The sequence below is a fragment of the Pempheris klunzingeri genome, chromosome 8 (assembly GCF_042242105.1).
Source record: "Pempheris klunzingeri isolate RE-2024b chromosome 8, fPemKlu1.hap1, whole genome shotgun sequence".
Lineage (NCBI taxonomy): Eukaryota > Metazoa > Chordata > Actinopteri > Acropomatiformes > Pempheridae > Pempheris > Pempheris klunzingeri.
This window is the reverse complement of record NC_092019.1, coordinates 528,747-542,224: the sequence shown is the minus strand read 5'-3', so window position 1 is coordinate 542,224 and position 13,478 is coordinate 528,747. Positions and strand designations below refer to the sequence as shown.

General features: G+C 47.5%; 1 protein-coding gene across 1 annotated transcript; it reads left to right on the top strand.

The window, feature by feature from the left end:
- The first annotated feature begins 2 nt into the window (after positions 1 to 2).
- On the top strand, positions 3 to 7,997 carry s100v1 (S100 calcium binding protein V1). Its single transcript, XM_070835627.1, has 3 exons — positions 3 to 69; positions 4,900 to 5,028; positions 6,692 to 7,997. The coding sequence occupies exons 1-3, from the start codon at positions 58 to 60 to the stop codon at positions 6,860 to 6,862; spliced, it is 312 nt and encodes a 103-aa protein (XP_070691728.1). The 5' UTR covers positions 3 to 57; the 3' UTR covers positions 6,863 to 7,997.
- The last annotated feature ends 5,481 nt before the right edge of the window (positions 7,998 to 13,478 follow it).

The window sequence follows — 13,478 nt, the reverse complement described above, 5'->3', positions numbered from 1 at the left end:
CTGACGGTGTCTGTCGGCGTGTTTTCGGTGGTTTTTGTGGCGACCAAACCTGCACCGATGGCGACCAAGGTAAGAGGGACGGATCGATCACTCATCGATCACAGTGATCAGATCATTTATCTGAACGGTTTTCAGCTTTTTGTGACGCGAGAGAATCAAAGTTTATGAAACGTTTCCGACAAACAGCAGCCGGTCGGTCTGCGGTGTGTCACTGCTACTGAGGAGGGAAAGGAGTCCTATCTGATGGTATTGATCCGAGGATTGATTATTGATCGTGACTGTGTTCGTCGCGCTGATGCAGCAGCTGTGAAGGTGGAGCTCGTGGAGGAACATGATCATTATCGATCCGTTTTAGTGATCTGAAGCTGTCAGATAAATGTAATGCAGTGAAAAGGGCAACGCTCTCTCTGTCCACACACACACACACACACACACACACACACACACACACACACACACACACACACACACACACACACACACACGGGTCGATACACAGATGATGAAGTTCTGTGGAGGTCAGTGGTTTTAGGATAGAAAACAAATAATGCTTAAAGGAGAACTCCAGTGTACCTGTCCACATCCTGGTGTCTGAGTGACTGGTAGATAGTAAAAGTGTTGGAACTGGTCCAGTAGATCACCTCAGCCAGCAGCCACCAAACGGGCTGCAATGGCTGCAACGTGATCCTTTGGGACAACTGCACCTGATCACAGTAGGTCCACTAAAAGAGCTTGTTTGATCCACTGACAGGCTCAGAGTGTTATTCTAAGTGTGTGACAGCATCATGGAAAGGATCCCTACAGAGAGAGAGCTGGAAGATCCTTTTGGTTTAACCACAAACAGCACATACACCAGACTACATTCACTAAAACAGGGATTTTAGAGAACAGGACACAGGAGCTGCTGCCTTGATCAGTTTGTTTTTTTGTGTTATTGAGTGACTTTGGTGTTTTAAAAGGTTAGCTCAGATCCAACATAATAACTTTATAACACACAATAACACAAACAAATGAACAGGTAGAGGCAGCAGTAGACTGGAAGCTCCTGTGTTCTGTGAGGTAAAATTACTGTTTTTGTCTATGGAGTCTGGTGTGGTTGCAGAGAGCGATAGTACGGCTGTTTTTCTCTTCCAAAACGTTACCAGAAAATGTAAAAGTACTGCCCAGGTTTAAAAACACCAGAGTTACCCTTAACCCCCCCTGGAAACAGAAGATGGAGGTGGCTTTCTGATAGTTTGGGCTGCTTTGGAGTGGAGCAGATTTCTGTTGAATATTGTTTGAGCAGCTCTGCAGCCGCCGCCCTTTTTCACAACAACAGCGAGTCCTCGGAGAGCCGCTCGCTCTGATCGCATTCAGCTGTTCAACAGTTCACACTCTGCCTGAGGCACCAGGCGGCCAAACAGCTGCTCGGGGTCCCTCACACACCGGGGGCCACAGTCTGCTGTCATCACATCAGTATTTAAAGAGAAACGCCCTGTTTTTGTCTAACGCCCCTCAGATGTCCACTGTTGGGAGCTGAGAGGATGTTTGAGGGGTTTCGGGGTGCGTTCACTGACTAGCTGCACTTTGGGGCCACTTTACTCCAAATACTCTGAACCAGTTTGTGACCACATGATGCACCGCAGTTCTGCTTATAAAGACATCAGTGTGGGCCGCCGGCAACATTAAAGGGTCATACCTCATGATTTCCATGTAGGCCTCTTAAAGGTGTGACCTTTGACCATTTACAACAACTGGTTCCATCAAACAGTCGGCATATCACACTTTGTTTGGCAGCTGAAACTGTGTTAACAGATTATGTGATCTGATTCTAGACAGAAGTCTGATAGTGGAGCTGCTCACTGTTTGAATGCTGCTTTCCCTCCTCCAAAGTCAACAGTGACCAGCTGATTACTAAACACACTGCTAACACTTGACACTATGCTAACACACTGCTAACACTTTACACTATGCTAACACACTGCTAACACTTTACACTATGCTAACACACTGCTAACACTTTACACTATGCTAACACACTGCTAACACTTGACACTATGCTAAACACACTGCTAACACTTGACACTATGCTAAACACACTGCTAACACTTTACACTATGCTAACACACTGCTAACACTTTACACTATGCTAAACACACTGCTAACACTTTACACTATGCTAACACACTGCTAACACTTTACACAGTGAGATCAATAAGATCAATATCAGGATCAATATCACAGACGGTGTGAAGTAGAGTCTGTGACAGTTTGGTGAAAAGCTGCATTTGAAGTCATATTTGTAAACCAACATGGTGCCAGTCAGCAGCTTTAATGGTGGTTATGAAGCAGGAAGTGACCAAAAACACTTCATAGGGCAAATATGAACGTTGGAATTTCAAATAAAAGCAAATCAAAGTGCTTATCAGGCCTGATTCTGATTGGCTGTCAGGCTGTGAGTCACTGCAAAGATCCTGTGTTGATACGATGAGTCACTCAGTGTTAAGAAAGTTCTTCACAGCTTTGTCTCGGCCCTGTCAGTACTGGGAAGTGTTCGGAGGTACTTGTACTTCACTTTTTGCTTCTACACGACTACATCCTGTACATTTTACTCCGCTGACAGCTTTAGTCACCTTATTTTTGTTGCCACTTGAACGCCACACACACACTTCAAAAACACAAGCTTAGCTTTAACTGTTGCTGAGGAGCATTCTGGGACTTGTAGTGAATCTCAGTCAGGCAGGTGGAGTCCAGCTTTGGAGACGAAGATTTTAAGAATTATTATATCCATGTTTTTTAAAGGAAATCAAAAGCTGCCGTGTTTCGTTCCAAAGCGTTACACATATCCAAACAGTTTACGCACAAGAAAAACTTAAACAAAATGTACGGCACTGTGGTGTGACCACGGCGCTGGAGGCTCCGTTCATTCATATCAGAGCTGCTCACTGGAGCAGGAAGCAAAAAAGTTCCACTTCCCAGTATAAAAGCACCCAGATCTTCCTCATTGTTGGGCCCATAGAGCCTGGAGGGCTAGCATCTTGGGCCTGCTCTACCTACTAACTTCCTGTTTGCCATCTGCTAACTTCCTCTTAGCCCTGTGCTACTTTCCTCTTAGCCCTGTGCTAACTTCCTGTTAGCCCTGTGCTAACTTCCTCTTAGCTCTGTGCTAACTTCCTGTTAGCCCTGTGCTAACCCGAATGGTGATAAAATGACTGAATCTTGTGGCTCTTCCAGACTTTCCAAATGTTTTCGCACTGAATGGATCAGACTCGTTTATCCTCTGATTTACAGATGTCTCTTTCACAATAAGAGTCTGTGGAAAGAAGTCTTCTTGGCCCCAATGGTGTCATGTGATGGACGCCATTGTTGTAGTTACACAGTTTGGCCACCAGGTCAGACTGACTTCAGAGCCTGGAGCATTTAGCTGCTAGTAGCTAAACATTCAACACTGTTAGTAGCTAAAAGGTAACCTGCTTCCTTTGGAAATAAAGTGGATATAATATTTTTAGAGATCTTCAAAATGATCCCACACTGCGCTCAGCGATATTCAACTAACTCAGCGATAACTCAGCTGATCTGTGAATCGCTGCAGAGTGAGACGTCTCCTCTCTGTCGTCCCATCTGTGTTCATATTTATGGAGGTTTGAGCTTCCGGCCGTAAAAAGCCTTCAGATCAGATCATAGATGCTGATCGCTGCCTGGAGGAATTCCTGAGATTCCAGCAGTCAGTCACAGTAAATCCGCTCTGTCTCTTTAAAGGACCAGCGTGTTTCTGTACATTCACTAAAAAGTGAAAGTATTTAACTCTAATCAGCTAAATGCAGCCTAGTTACAGTCCTTTTCCTTTAATATCTAATGGATCTGCATTGAACAGAGAGAGGAATGGATTTGAGAGAGAAAAAAATTATTCCCAAGGTCGTTCCCCTGTTTGCTTGAATTGACTCCTGGGGATCTATAAAGTCTTTTGAACTTTTTCTAATCACCAAGCGGGAGAAATAATCTTTCATTCGCCATGTAAGGCATGCATGAAGAGGAAGCATGGGGGGGATACAAGCAACTGCCTCAAGATTAAAGTGATCCCCAGGAGTCAATTCAAGCAAACAGGGGAACGACCTCCGGGTCACAGCCGTGTCGCTCAAAAACTCACCAGCCAATAGGAACGCGGCCTTGAAAGAGCCCGCCCACGAGACAGGTGTGTGTCAAAACTCAGACAAAGAATCTGGCAGCGCAAAGGAAAAAGCCAGAAGCGTAACCAAGAGAGAGAGAGGGGGCGAGAGCAAGACTACATCCTTGAACAGAATAAAAGACAGTTCTTTGTTTTCAAGAAGGTTGTTTTGAAGGTTATCATTTTTTGCTTGAGTTCATTTTTTTCTCTCTCAAATCCATTTATTTTGATTGACTTTTAATAAGTTTTGCTTGAAACTTTTGAAACAAATCTGATTCCATAGAAGATCCTTTTGGTTTAACCACAAACAGCACACACACCAGACTACATTCACTAAAACAGGGATTTTAGAGCTGCTGCTCCATCAGTCAGTGTGTCTGAGTTATTCTAGCTTTAGTCTTTAAGCTCTGATCGGTGTTTTATTGTCTGGACATTTCACATTAGAAGGATTTTACTTTGTTGTATTGATGCAGAATCAAGAAACATAAATATGAAATATTGTGTAGATATTTACAAACAGAACAAAATACAGTCAAACGTGTGAATGAGGTTTGGAGAGCAGGACATTTACAGTAGCAGAGTACTTTTACTGTGCTACTAGTACTTACTAGTAAAAGTACTATTACTACAGTAACAGAGTACTTGGCCGATTATTGATTACTGATTATTGATTATTGATTATTGATTATTGATTATTGATTACTGATCACTGATTATTGATTATTGATTACTGATGGCTGATTGTGCCGTCTCAGTACTCAGATCTGGAGCTGGCCATCAACTCGCTGGTCACAGAGTTTCACAGCGCGGCGGACGACAAGCCGACCATGAACTCCACCCAGTTCCAGACCATGATCTCCAAACAGCTGCCCGCCTTCGCCAAGGTACGCTCTGTGACATCACAGCTCCCCGTCCAATCACAGCGCAGCATTTCATCATTCAGCTTCTGTTAGAGATCAAATACTGAATTGATAAGATTATAAAACAACGATGAATTCATTGTAAACTTATTGATTCATTTCACATTGATTCATAAATGCAAAACAACTAAATTTCCCCCAAACTGGATTTTTATGCGATTTTAATTAATTTATTAAGACTGTCAAACAATAACATGCATTTTTTATCATCATGTTATATTAACAATGTTTATTAATCCCAAACGTGTTTTCTAGTTTTGAATTATTATTGTTTAGTGATTGATTTAAACTTTTATTCTTGCTTCTGGACTGTTTGTATATTTAAATGATTTTTCAATAAAGACTGGAGAGAAGAAAAAGAGCTGAGCAAAATTTAACGTAATGTAACGTACAGCGAGCCGTCATCATCGTAAAACAAACCCTGACAAGGTGATGATTAATCATCCTGAAGGAGTTCGTTTTACCATGATGACGTTATTTCACTTATTAAACAGCTAAAAAGGCTAAAAACTGACTTTATAGCTCCTGCTATCAGAACTGCGTCCATAGCAACAGTCTGCACCTCTGATTGGTCGGATTCAGACAGGACCCTCCTCTGATTGGTCAGGTTCAGTCAGGACCCTCCTCTGATTGGTCAGGTTCAGTCAGGACCCTCCTCTGATTGGTCAGGTTCAGACAGGACCCTCCTCTGATTGGTCGGATTCAGACAGGACCCTCCTCTGATTGGTCAGGTTCAGTCAGGACCCTCCTCTGATTGGTCGGGTTCAGTCAGGACCCTCCTCTGATTGGTCAGGTTCAGTCAGGACCCTCCTCTGATTGGTCAGGTTCAGACAGGACCCTCCTCTGATTGGTCAGGTTCAGACAGGACCCTCCTCTGATTGGTCAGGTTCAGACAGGACCTTCCTCTGATTGGTCGGGTTCAGTCAGGACCCTCCTCTGATTGGTCGGGTTCAGACAGGACCCTCCTCTGATTGGTCGGGTTCAGACAGGACCCTCCTCTGATTGGTCGGGTTCAGTCAGGACCCTCCTCTGATTGGTCGGGTTCAGTCAGGACCCTCCTCTGATTGGTCAGGTTCAGTCAGGACCCTCCTCTGATTGGTCAGGTTCAGACAGGACCCTCCTCTGATTGGTCAGGTTCAGACAGGACCCTCCTCTGATTGGTCAGGTTCAGACAGGACCTTCCTCTGATTGGTCGGGTTCAGTCAGGACCCTCCTCTGATTGGTCGGGTTCAGACAGGACCCTCCTCTGATTGGTCGGGTTCAGACAGGACCCTCCTCTGATTGGTCGGGTTCAGTCAGGACCCTCCTCTGATTGGTCGGGTTCAGTCAGGACCCTCCTCTGATTGGTCAGGTTCAGACAGGACCCTCCTCTGATTGGTCAGGTTCAGTCAGGACCCTCCTCTGATTGGTCAGTGACCCTCTTCCTGGTGTACCTTCCTCTAAATGGACCATCACTGACTACATGAACGTCCTGCTGTGCTGAAGAAGACTGTAAACTAGAGACTGAGAGCAGAAACTGTTCACTGAGCTGATAAATCAGGAGAGAAGTCTCCTCATTTCCTCATTGACTTCCATCCAATCAGACTTCTGTTTGGAGGCTGACTCACTTCCTGTTTCCTGTCTGCAGACGGTGGAGGGCGAGGAGGGTCTGGGGCAGGTCCTGCAGCAGATGGGCATTCAGAGCGGTCAGAACATCTCCTTCGAGAACTTCTGGACTCTGATCAACAAACAGGCCGTCCAGCTGTTCGACGCCACGCACAAAGACAAGAGCGTCAAGTGCAGCTGCCTGCTGCAGTGAGACCACCTGAGGCCGCCTGCATCACCCCGACACACCTGAGACCGCCTGGGACCGCCACACCTGTCTCTGTGCTGACCACAGGGGGGCGCTGCAGGACCAGAGTCAGACTGGAAGACACACAGAAACAAGAGAAGAAGAGTTTTTTTTGTTGAGTTGAGTTACGACCGTCAGTTTGTTATCGAACCTGCTGGAGCCTGAAAGTACGGAGGACCAAAGCTGACATAAAAAGTACTAAAGTATAATTTAATGCATGACTGGAATCATTTAATACCTGGGGAAACATGTCAATAACATCGAAAATGCATTTAAAATAAGTTTCAAAATAAAATAAATCCACAGAAAACAAATAGTTCTAATTAAGAAATAAAGAAGATATATATAGAATATATGAAGAAATGGATAGTTAAATGTATTAATTAATAGATCATGACATGACAGACATGCGTAGAGTTTCTGCATTTATGGAAGACCAAACCTGATTAACTGGGGGAAAAAAAAGTAATATTAAATAAATGAGTAAATAAAGAACCAAAAGCATCAAATATATGTTTAGAAATGAATAATATGTAACTACATGAACATTATACAAAAACTGGAAAAAACACTTCGCTTCAAATTGAGAAATAAATTAAAATTTATGAAATTTGGGAAACAAATTAGTAAGAAAATTGGGCATAAATCTATAAAATACAAACATTTAACCCAGAAATTCATAGTGTGCAAAAAAAATCAGAAAAATTAGTATTTGTGTATAAAAAGTTGAAAAAACCATAAAGGAGATGATGTCATAGATGATCTGTATTTTTAATCATTTTCTGCACATTTAATCCTCAGTTTATTTTCGCCACTTGGACATTCTTCATTTATTAAGGCTCCTGTTAGTCACAGCAGGTCCTCCATTCTCAGGCTGTGACGGGTTTAATTCAGATTCATGAGAAAACAGAAAAACATTAATTTTCTCTTTTTCATACTGTGAAAACAAACTTCTCCGTAGACGACTGCATGCTTTATAGGAGACAAACATGGTAAAATGACTTTTTGTACTAATCACTGTTTCTCTGTGACACCACATGTAAACCTGGAGTCTTTAACGTTCTTCCGTTTCATCTCATTAATAAAACCGTTTTGATACTAACGTCTGACTTTTGTGTTCTGTGAATCCGACCTGATCGATCAGCTCAGATCGATAACAATGATCTCTGTGTGAATGAATAAAACGAGTAGATATATTAGAACTGTTCAGAACAAGGTGTTTCTATATTAAAGGTTATTTATCATGTTTCTAACTAATATGTGTTGATTGATTTACAGTAATTATTGAATGCTGTTTGGCGTCTGCTGCTGTCTCAGTTCAGATTATCAAACCGTTAACGGTCAACCATCCCCGAGGACGCTGTCTTCATGTTTCCCACAGGTGTTTGTTCTGTCGTTGACTCTTTTCAAACATGTCTAACATCACTAACTGTTTATTCAGCACAGACAGAACAGCTCACAGCAGGCGTTACATGAGCAGAGAAAGTGAATGAATAAGTAGTTCCTTCCATCTCAGGACGGTTGTTCAGCAGTTTGAAGAACTGCAGATGTTTGTACAGTCAGGAGCAACATCAGGAGCAACATCAGGAACAACATCAGGAGCAACATCAGGAGCAACATCAGGAACAACGTCAGGAACAACATCAGGAGCAACATCAGGAGCAACGTCAGGAACAACGTCAGGAGCAACGTCAGGAACAATGTCAGGAACGTCAGGAGCAACGTCAGGAACAACGTCAGGAACAACGTCAGGAACGTCAGGAGCAACGTCAGGAACAACGTCAGGAACAACGTCAGGAACGTCAGGAGCAACGTCAGGAACAACGTCAGGAACAACGTCAGGAACGTCAGGAACAACGTCAGGAACGTCAGGAGCAACGTCAGGAACAACGTCAGGAACGTCAGGAGCAACGTCAGGAACGTCAGGAGCAACATCAGGAGCAACATCAGGAACAACGTCAGGAACAACATCAGGAGCAACATCAGGAGCAACATCAGGAACAACGTCAGGAACAACATCAGGAGCAACATCAGGAACAACGTCAGGAACAACATCAGGAGCAACGTCAGGAACAATGTCAGGAACGTCAGGAGCAACGTCAGGAACAACGTCAGGAACAACGTCAGGAACATCAGGAGCAACGTCAGGAACAACGTCAGGAACGTCAGGAGCAACGTCAGGAACAACGTCAGGAGCAACATCAGGAGCAACATCAGGAACAACGTCAGGAGCAACATCAGGAGCAACATCAGGAACAACGTCAGGAACAACATCAGGAGCAACATCAGGAACAACGTCAGGAACAACATCAGGAGCAACGTCAGGAACAATGTCAGGAACGTCAGGAGCAACGTCAGGAACAACGTCAGGAGCAACGTCAGGAACAACGTCAGGAACAACGTCAGGAACGTCAGGAGCAACGTCAGGAACAACGTCAGGAACAACGTCAGGAACAACATCAGGAGCAACGTCAGGAACAACGTCAGGAACGTCAGGAGCAACGTCAGGAACAACGTCAGGAGCAACATCAGGAGCAACATCAGGAGCAACATCAGGAACAACGTCAGGAACAACATCAGGAGCAACATCAGGAGCAACATCAGGAACAACGTCAGGAACAACATCAGGAGCAACATCAGGAACAACGTCAGGAACAACATCAGGAGCAACGTCAGGAACAATGTCAGGAACGTCAGGAGCAACGTCAGGAACAACGTCAGGAACAACGTCAGGAACGTCTGGAGCAACGTCAGGAACAACGTCAGGAACGTCAGGAGCAACGTCAGGAACAACGTCAGGAACAACGTCAGGAACGTCAGGAGCAACGTCAGGAACAACGTCAGGAACAACGTCAGGAACAACGTCAGGAACGTCAGGAGCAACATCAGGAACAACGTCAGGAACAACGTCAGGAGCAACGTCAGGAACAACATCAGGAACAACATCAGGAGCAACATCAGGAGCAACGTCAGGAGCAACGTCAGGAACGTCAGGAACAACATCAGGAGCAACGTCAGGAACAACATCAGGAGCAACATCAGGAACAACATCAGGAGCAACGTCAGGAACAACGTCAGGAGCAACGTCAGGAACGTCAGGAGCAACGTCAGGAACTACGTCAGGAGCAACGTCAGGAGCAACGTCAGCAACGTCAGGAGCAACGTCAGGAACTACGTCAGGAGCAACATCAGGAGCAACATCAGCAACGTCAGGAGCAACGTCAGGAACAACGTCAGGAGCAACGCCAGGAGCAACGTCAGGAACGTCAGGAGCAACGTCAGCAACGTCAGGAACATCAGGAGCAACGTCAGCAACGTCAGGAGCAACGTCAGGAACAACGTCAGGAGCAACGTCAGGAGCAACGTCAGGAACTACGTCAGGACCAACGTCAGGACCAACGTCAGGAACAATGTCAGGAGCAACGTCAGGAACAACGTCAGGAACGTCAGGAGCAACGTCAGGAGCAACGTCAGCAACGTCAGGAACAACGTCAGGAGCAACGTCAGGAACAACGTCAGGAACAACGTCAGGAGCAACGTCAGCAACGTCAGGAGCAACGTCAGGAGCAACGTCAGGAACAACGTCAGGAGCAACGTCAGGAACAACGTCAGGAACAACGTCAGGAGCAACGTCAGGAACAACGTCAGGAACAACGTCAGGAGCAACGTCAGCAACGTCAGGAGCAACGTCAGGAGCAACGTCAGGAACAACGTCAGGAACAACGTCAGGAACAACGTCAGGAGCAACGTCAGGAACAACGTCAGGAACAACGTCAGGAACGTCAGGAGCAATGTCAGGAGCAACGTCAGGAACGTCAGGAGCAACGTCAGCAACATCAGGAGCAACATCATATATTTCAGTTCATCACATTTAGGATCCACAGAAGGTAAACTAAACTAAAATCAGGAGGTTATTAATATCAGCCAATCAGACGTCTTCCTCCTCTGGGCCAGCGGGGGGCGCTCCCTCCTCCTCCTCCCTGTGGAAAACCTTCCCATCAGGCCTCCTGCTCCAGCGCAGCTTCACGTCCTCTCCAATCCCTCCGTCCTCCAGCTTCTGCCTCAGCTGAAACACAGCGACACGCGTCATCAGGTCCGGTGATCGGTGATCGCAAAACGTTTTTAGTCCTGATGAAACGGGATCAAACAGACCGACCTGCTGCAGGACGCCGTCTCGCACCGCCGGGTCATTCAGGTCAGCAGATCCTCCGCTGAGCCGAAGCTTCAGCGTCCTCAGCGCCGCCAGCCTGACGTCTGCAGGGATACAGGATCACACGGGATCACACAGGGTCACCAAGCATCACTCAGGATCACATGGGATCACTCAGGATCACTTGGGATCACTCGGGATCACTGAGCTGGTCCACACAGATCACACTGTGACATCATCCACACCTGTGAGCCAGGACTCACCTGTGTGACAGAGGAGGGAGTGTTTCTCTGCACAGGAGCGACTGAACCAGACGCCTGACGAGTCCGTTGCCACGCAGCCGCCATCAGCCTGCGGCGCCGCCCAGCGCCTGAAGGAGGCGCCGCTCTGGTCCGACCACGACCAGGTGTTCCTGGACAGGCCAATCCAGGCATGGACGAGGCCCCCAGCGTCACTGCCCCCCGCGTCACTGCCCCCAGCGTCACTGCCCCCAGCGTCACTGCCCCCCGCGTCACTGCCCCCAGCGTCACTGCCCCCAGCGGCACTGCCCCCAGCGTCACTGCCCCCAGCGCTACTGCCCCCAGCGGCACTGCCCCCAGCGCTACTGCCCCCAGCGGCACTGTCCCCCGCATCACTGCCCCCAGCGCTACTGCCCCCAGCGCTACTGCCCCCAGCGGCACTGCCCCCTGCGTCACTGCCCCCAGCGCTACTGCCCCCAGCGGCATTGCCCCCCGCGTCACTGCCCCCAGTGTCACTGCCCCCAGCGCTACTACCCTCACCGTCACTGCCCCCAGCGTCACTGCCCCCAGCGCTACTGCCCCCAGCGTCACTGCCCCCAGTGCTACTGCCCCCAGCGGCACTGCCCCCAGTGCTACTGCCCCCAGCGCTACTACCCTCACCGTCACTGCCCCCAGTGCTACTGCCCCCCGCGTCACTGCCCCCAGCGCTACTGCCCCCAGCGGCACTGCCCTCACCGTCACCTCCCCCTCCCCCCCAAGGCCATTGCCACCACCTCCCTGAGGGTTTTAAACTCTGGTCCAGGCTGGAGATCAGCTCGTTGTCCTCCAGACTCCTGGACTTGGTGCCCCGACGCTCGTCCTTGTCCCCACCTCCAGTCGCTGCCCCTCCCCCTGTCCCGTCTGTCCCTCCCCCTCCCCCTGTCCCGTCTGTCCCTCCCCCTGTCCCGTCTGTCCCTCCCCCCACAGAGCTGGTGACGCTCTGCAGCAGCCTGCTGACCTCCTGGTTGTCCTCCAGACTGTGGATGCTGCTCAGGTCAGTGTATCTGGTCCTGCAGTAGCTCTGAGCCTCAGTCCAGCTCACCGGCTCAGTCACCAGGATGTTTTGGTTATATTCAGCTGAAAGAGCCAAGATCAGACAGACCAGCATCATCACCATCACTGTCACCAGCACCGTCACCAGCACCAACCAGCACCAACCAGCATCATCACCAGCACCGTCACCAGCACCAACCAGCACCAACCAGCATCATCACCAGCACCGTCACCAGCACCAACCAGCATCATCACCAGCACCGTCACCAGCAGGGCTAATTCTTGTGCCGACTAGGGCTAATACTTGTGCTAACTAGAGCTAATACTTGTGCTAACTAGGGCTAATACTTGTGCTAACTAGAGCTAATACTTGTGCTAACTAGGGCTAATACTTGTGCTAACTAGGGCTAATTCTTGTGCTAATTAGAGCTAATTCATGTGCTAACTAGGGCTAATACTTGTGCTAACTAGAGCTAATACTTGTGCTAACTAGAGCTAATTCTTGTGCTAACTAGAGCTAATTCCTGTGCTAACTAGGGCTAATACTTGTGCTAACTAGAGCTAATTCTTGTGCTAACTAAAGCTAATACTTGTGCTGACTAGGGCTAATACTTTTGCTAACTAGAGCTAATACTTGTGCTAACTAGAGCTAATTCTTGTGCTAACTAAAGCTAATACTTGTGCTGACTAGGGCAAGTGCTTGAGTTCAGATTCCCCTCCAGGACACGTTCACTGAAGCTGTCTCTGTGGGAAACCTGCGCTCTCTCACAAGCCAAATTTTAAGCTCCACTGCCATGATCTACCATGATCTACCATGATCGGCCATGATCTGCCATGATTGGCCATGATCTACCATGATCTACCATGATCGGCCATGATCTGCCATGAATCTCACATCTGTTCGCGTCCTTGCAGTAACTATAAAACTCGCCCGCAGTAAAAGTTTGCTTCCATGTGGTGGATCAGGGATTACCTCCAGTCAGTCAGACTCACCGTTGTAACAGATCATGTGATGTTTAGCGTTACAGTCGGCGGTGGTCCAGCGCCCGAGGCCAGATATGGTGACACACGTGCCGGAGGTCGGTTCCCCGTCGGCCCAGCTTTGGAACGCAGTTTTCATGGAAATGTTCTGGTCCTCCTGAGACCATTTCCAGGGGCTGAA

What these genes read in the sequence shown, in the direction of transcription:
- s100v1 (XM_070835627.1), top strand. An exon ending in AGCTGCCCGCCTTCGCCAAG is followed by an intron (nt 5,029 to 6,691) that starts GTACGCTCTGTG and finishes TCCTGTCTGCAG; the next exon opens with ACGGTGGAGGGCGAGGAGGG.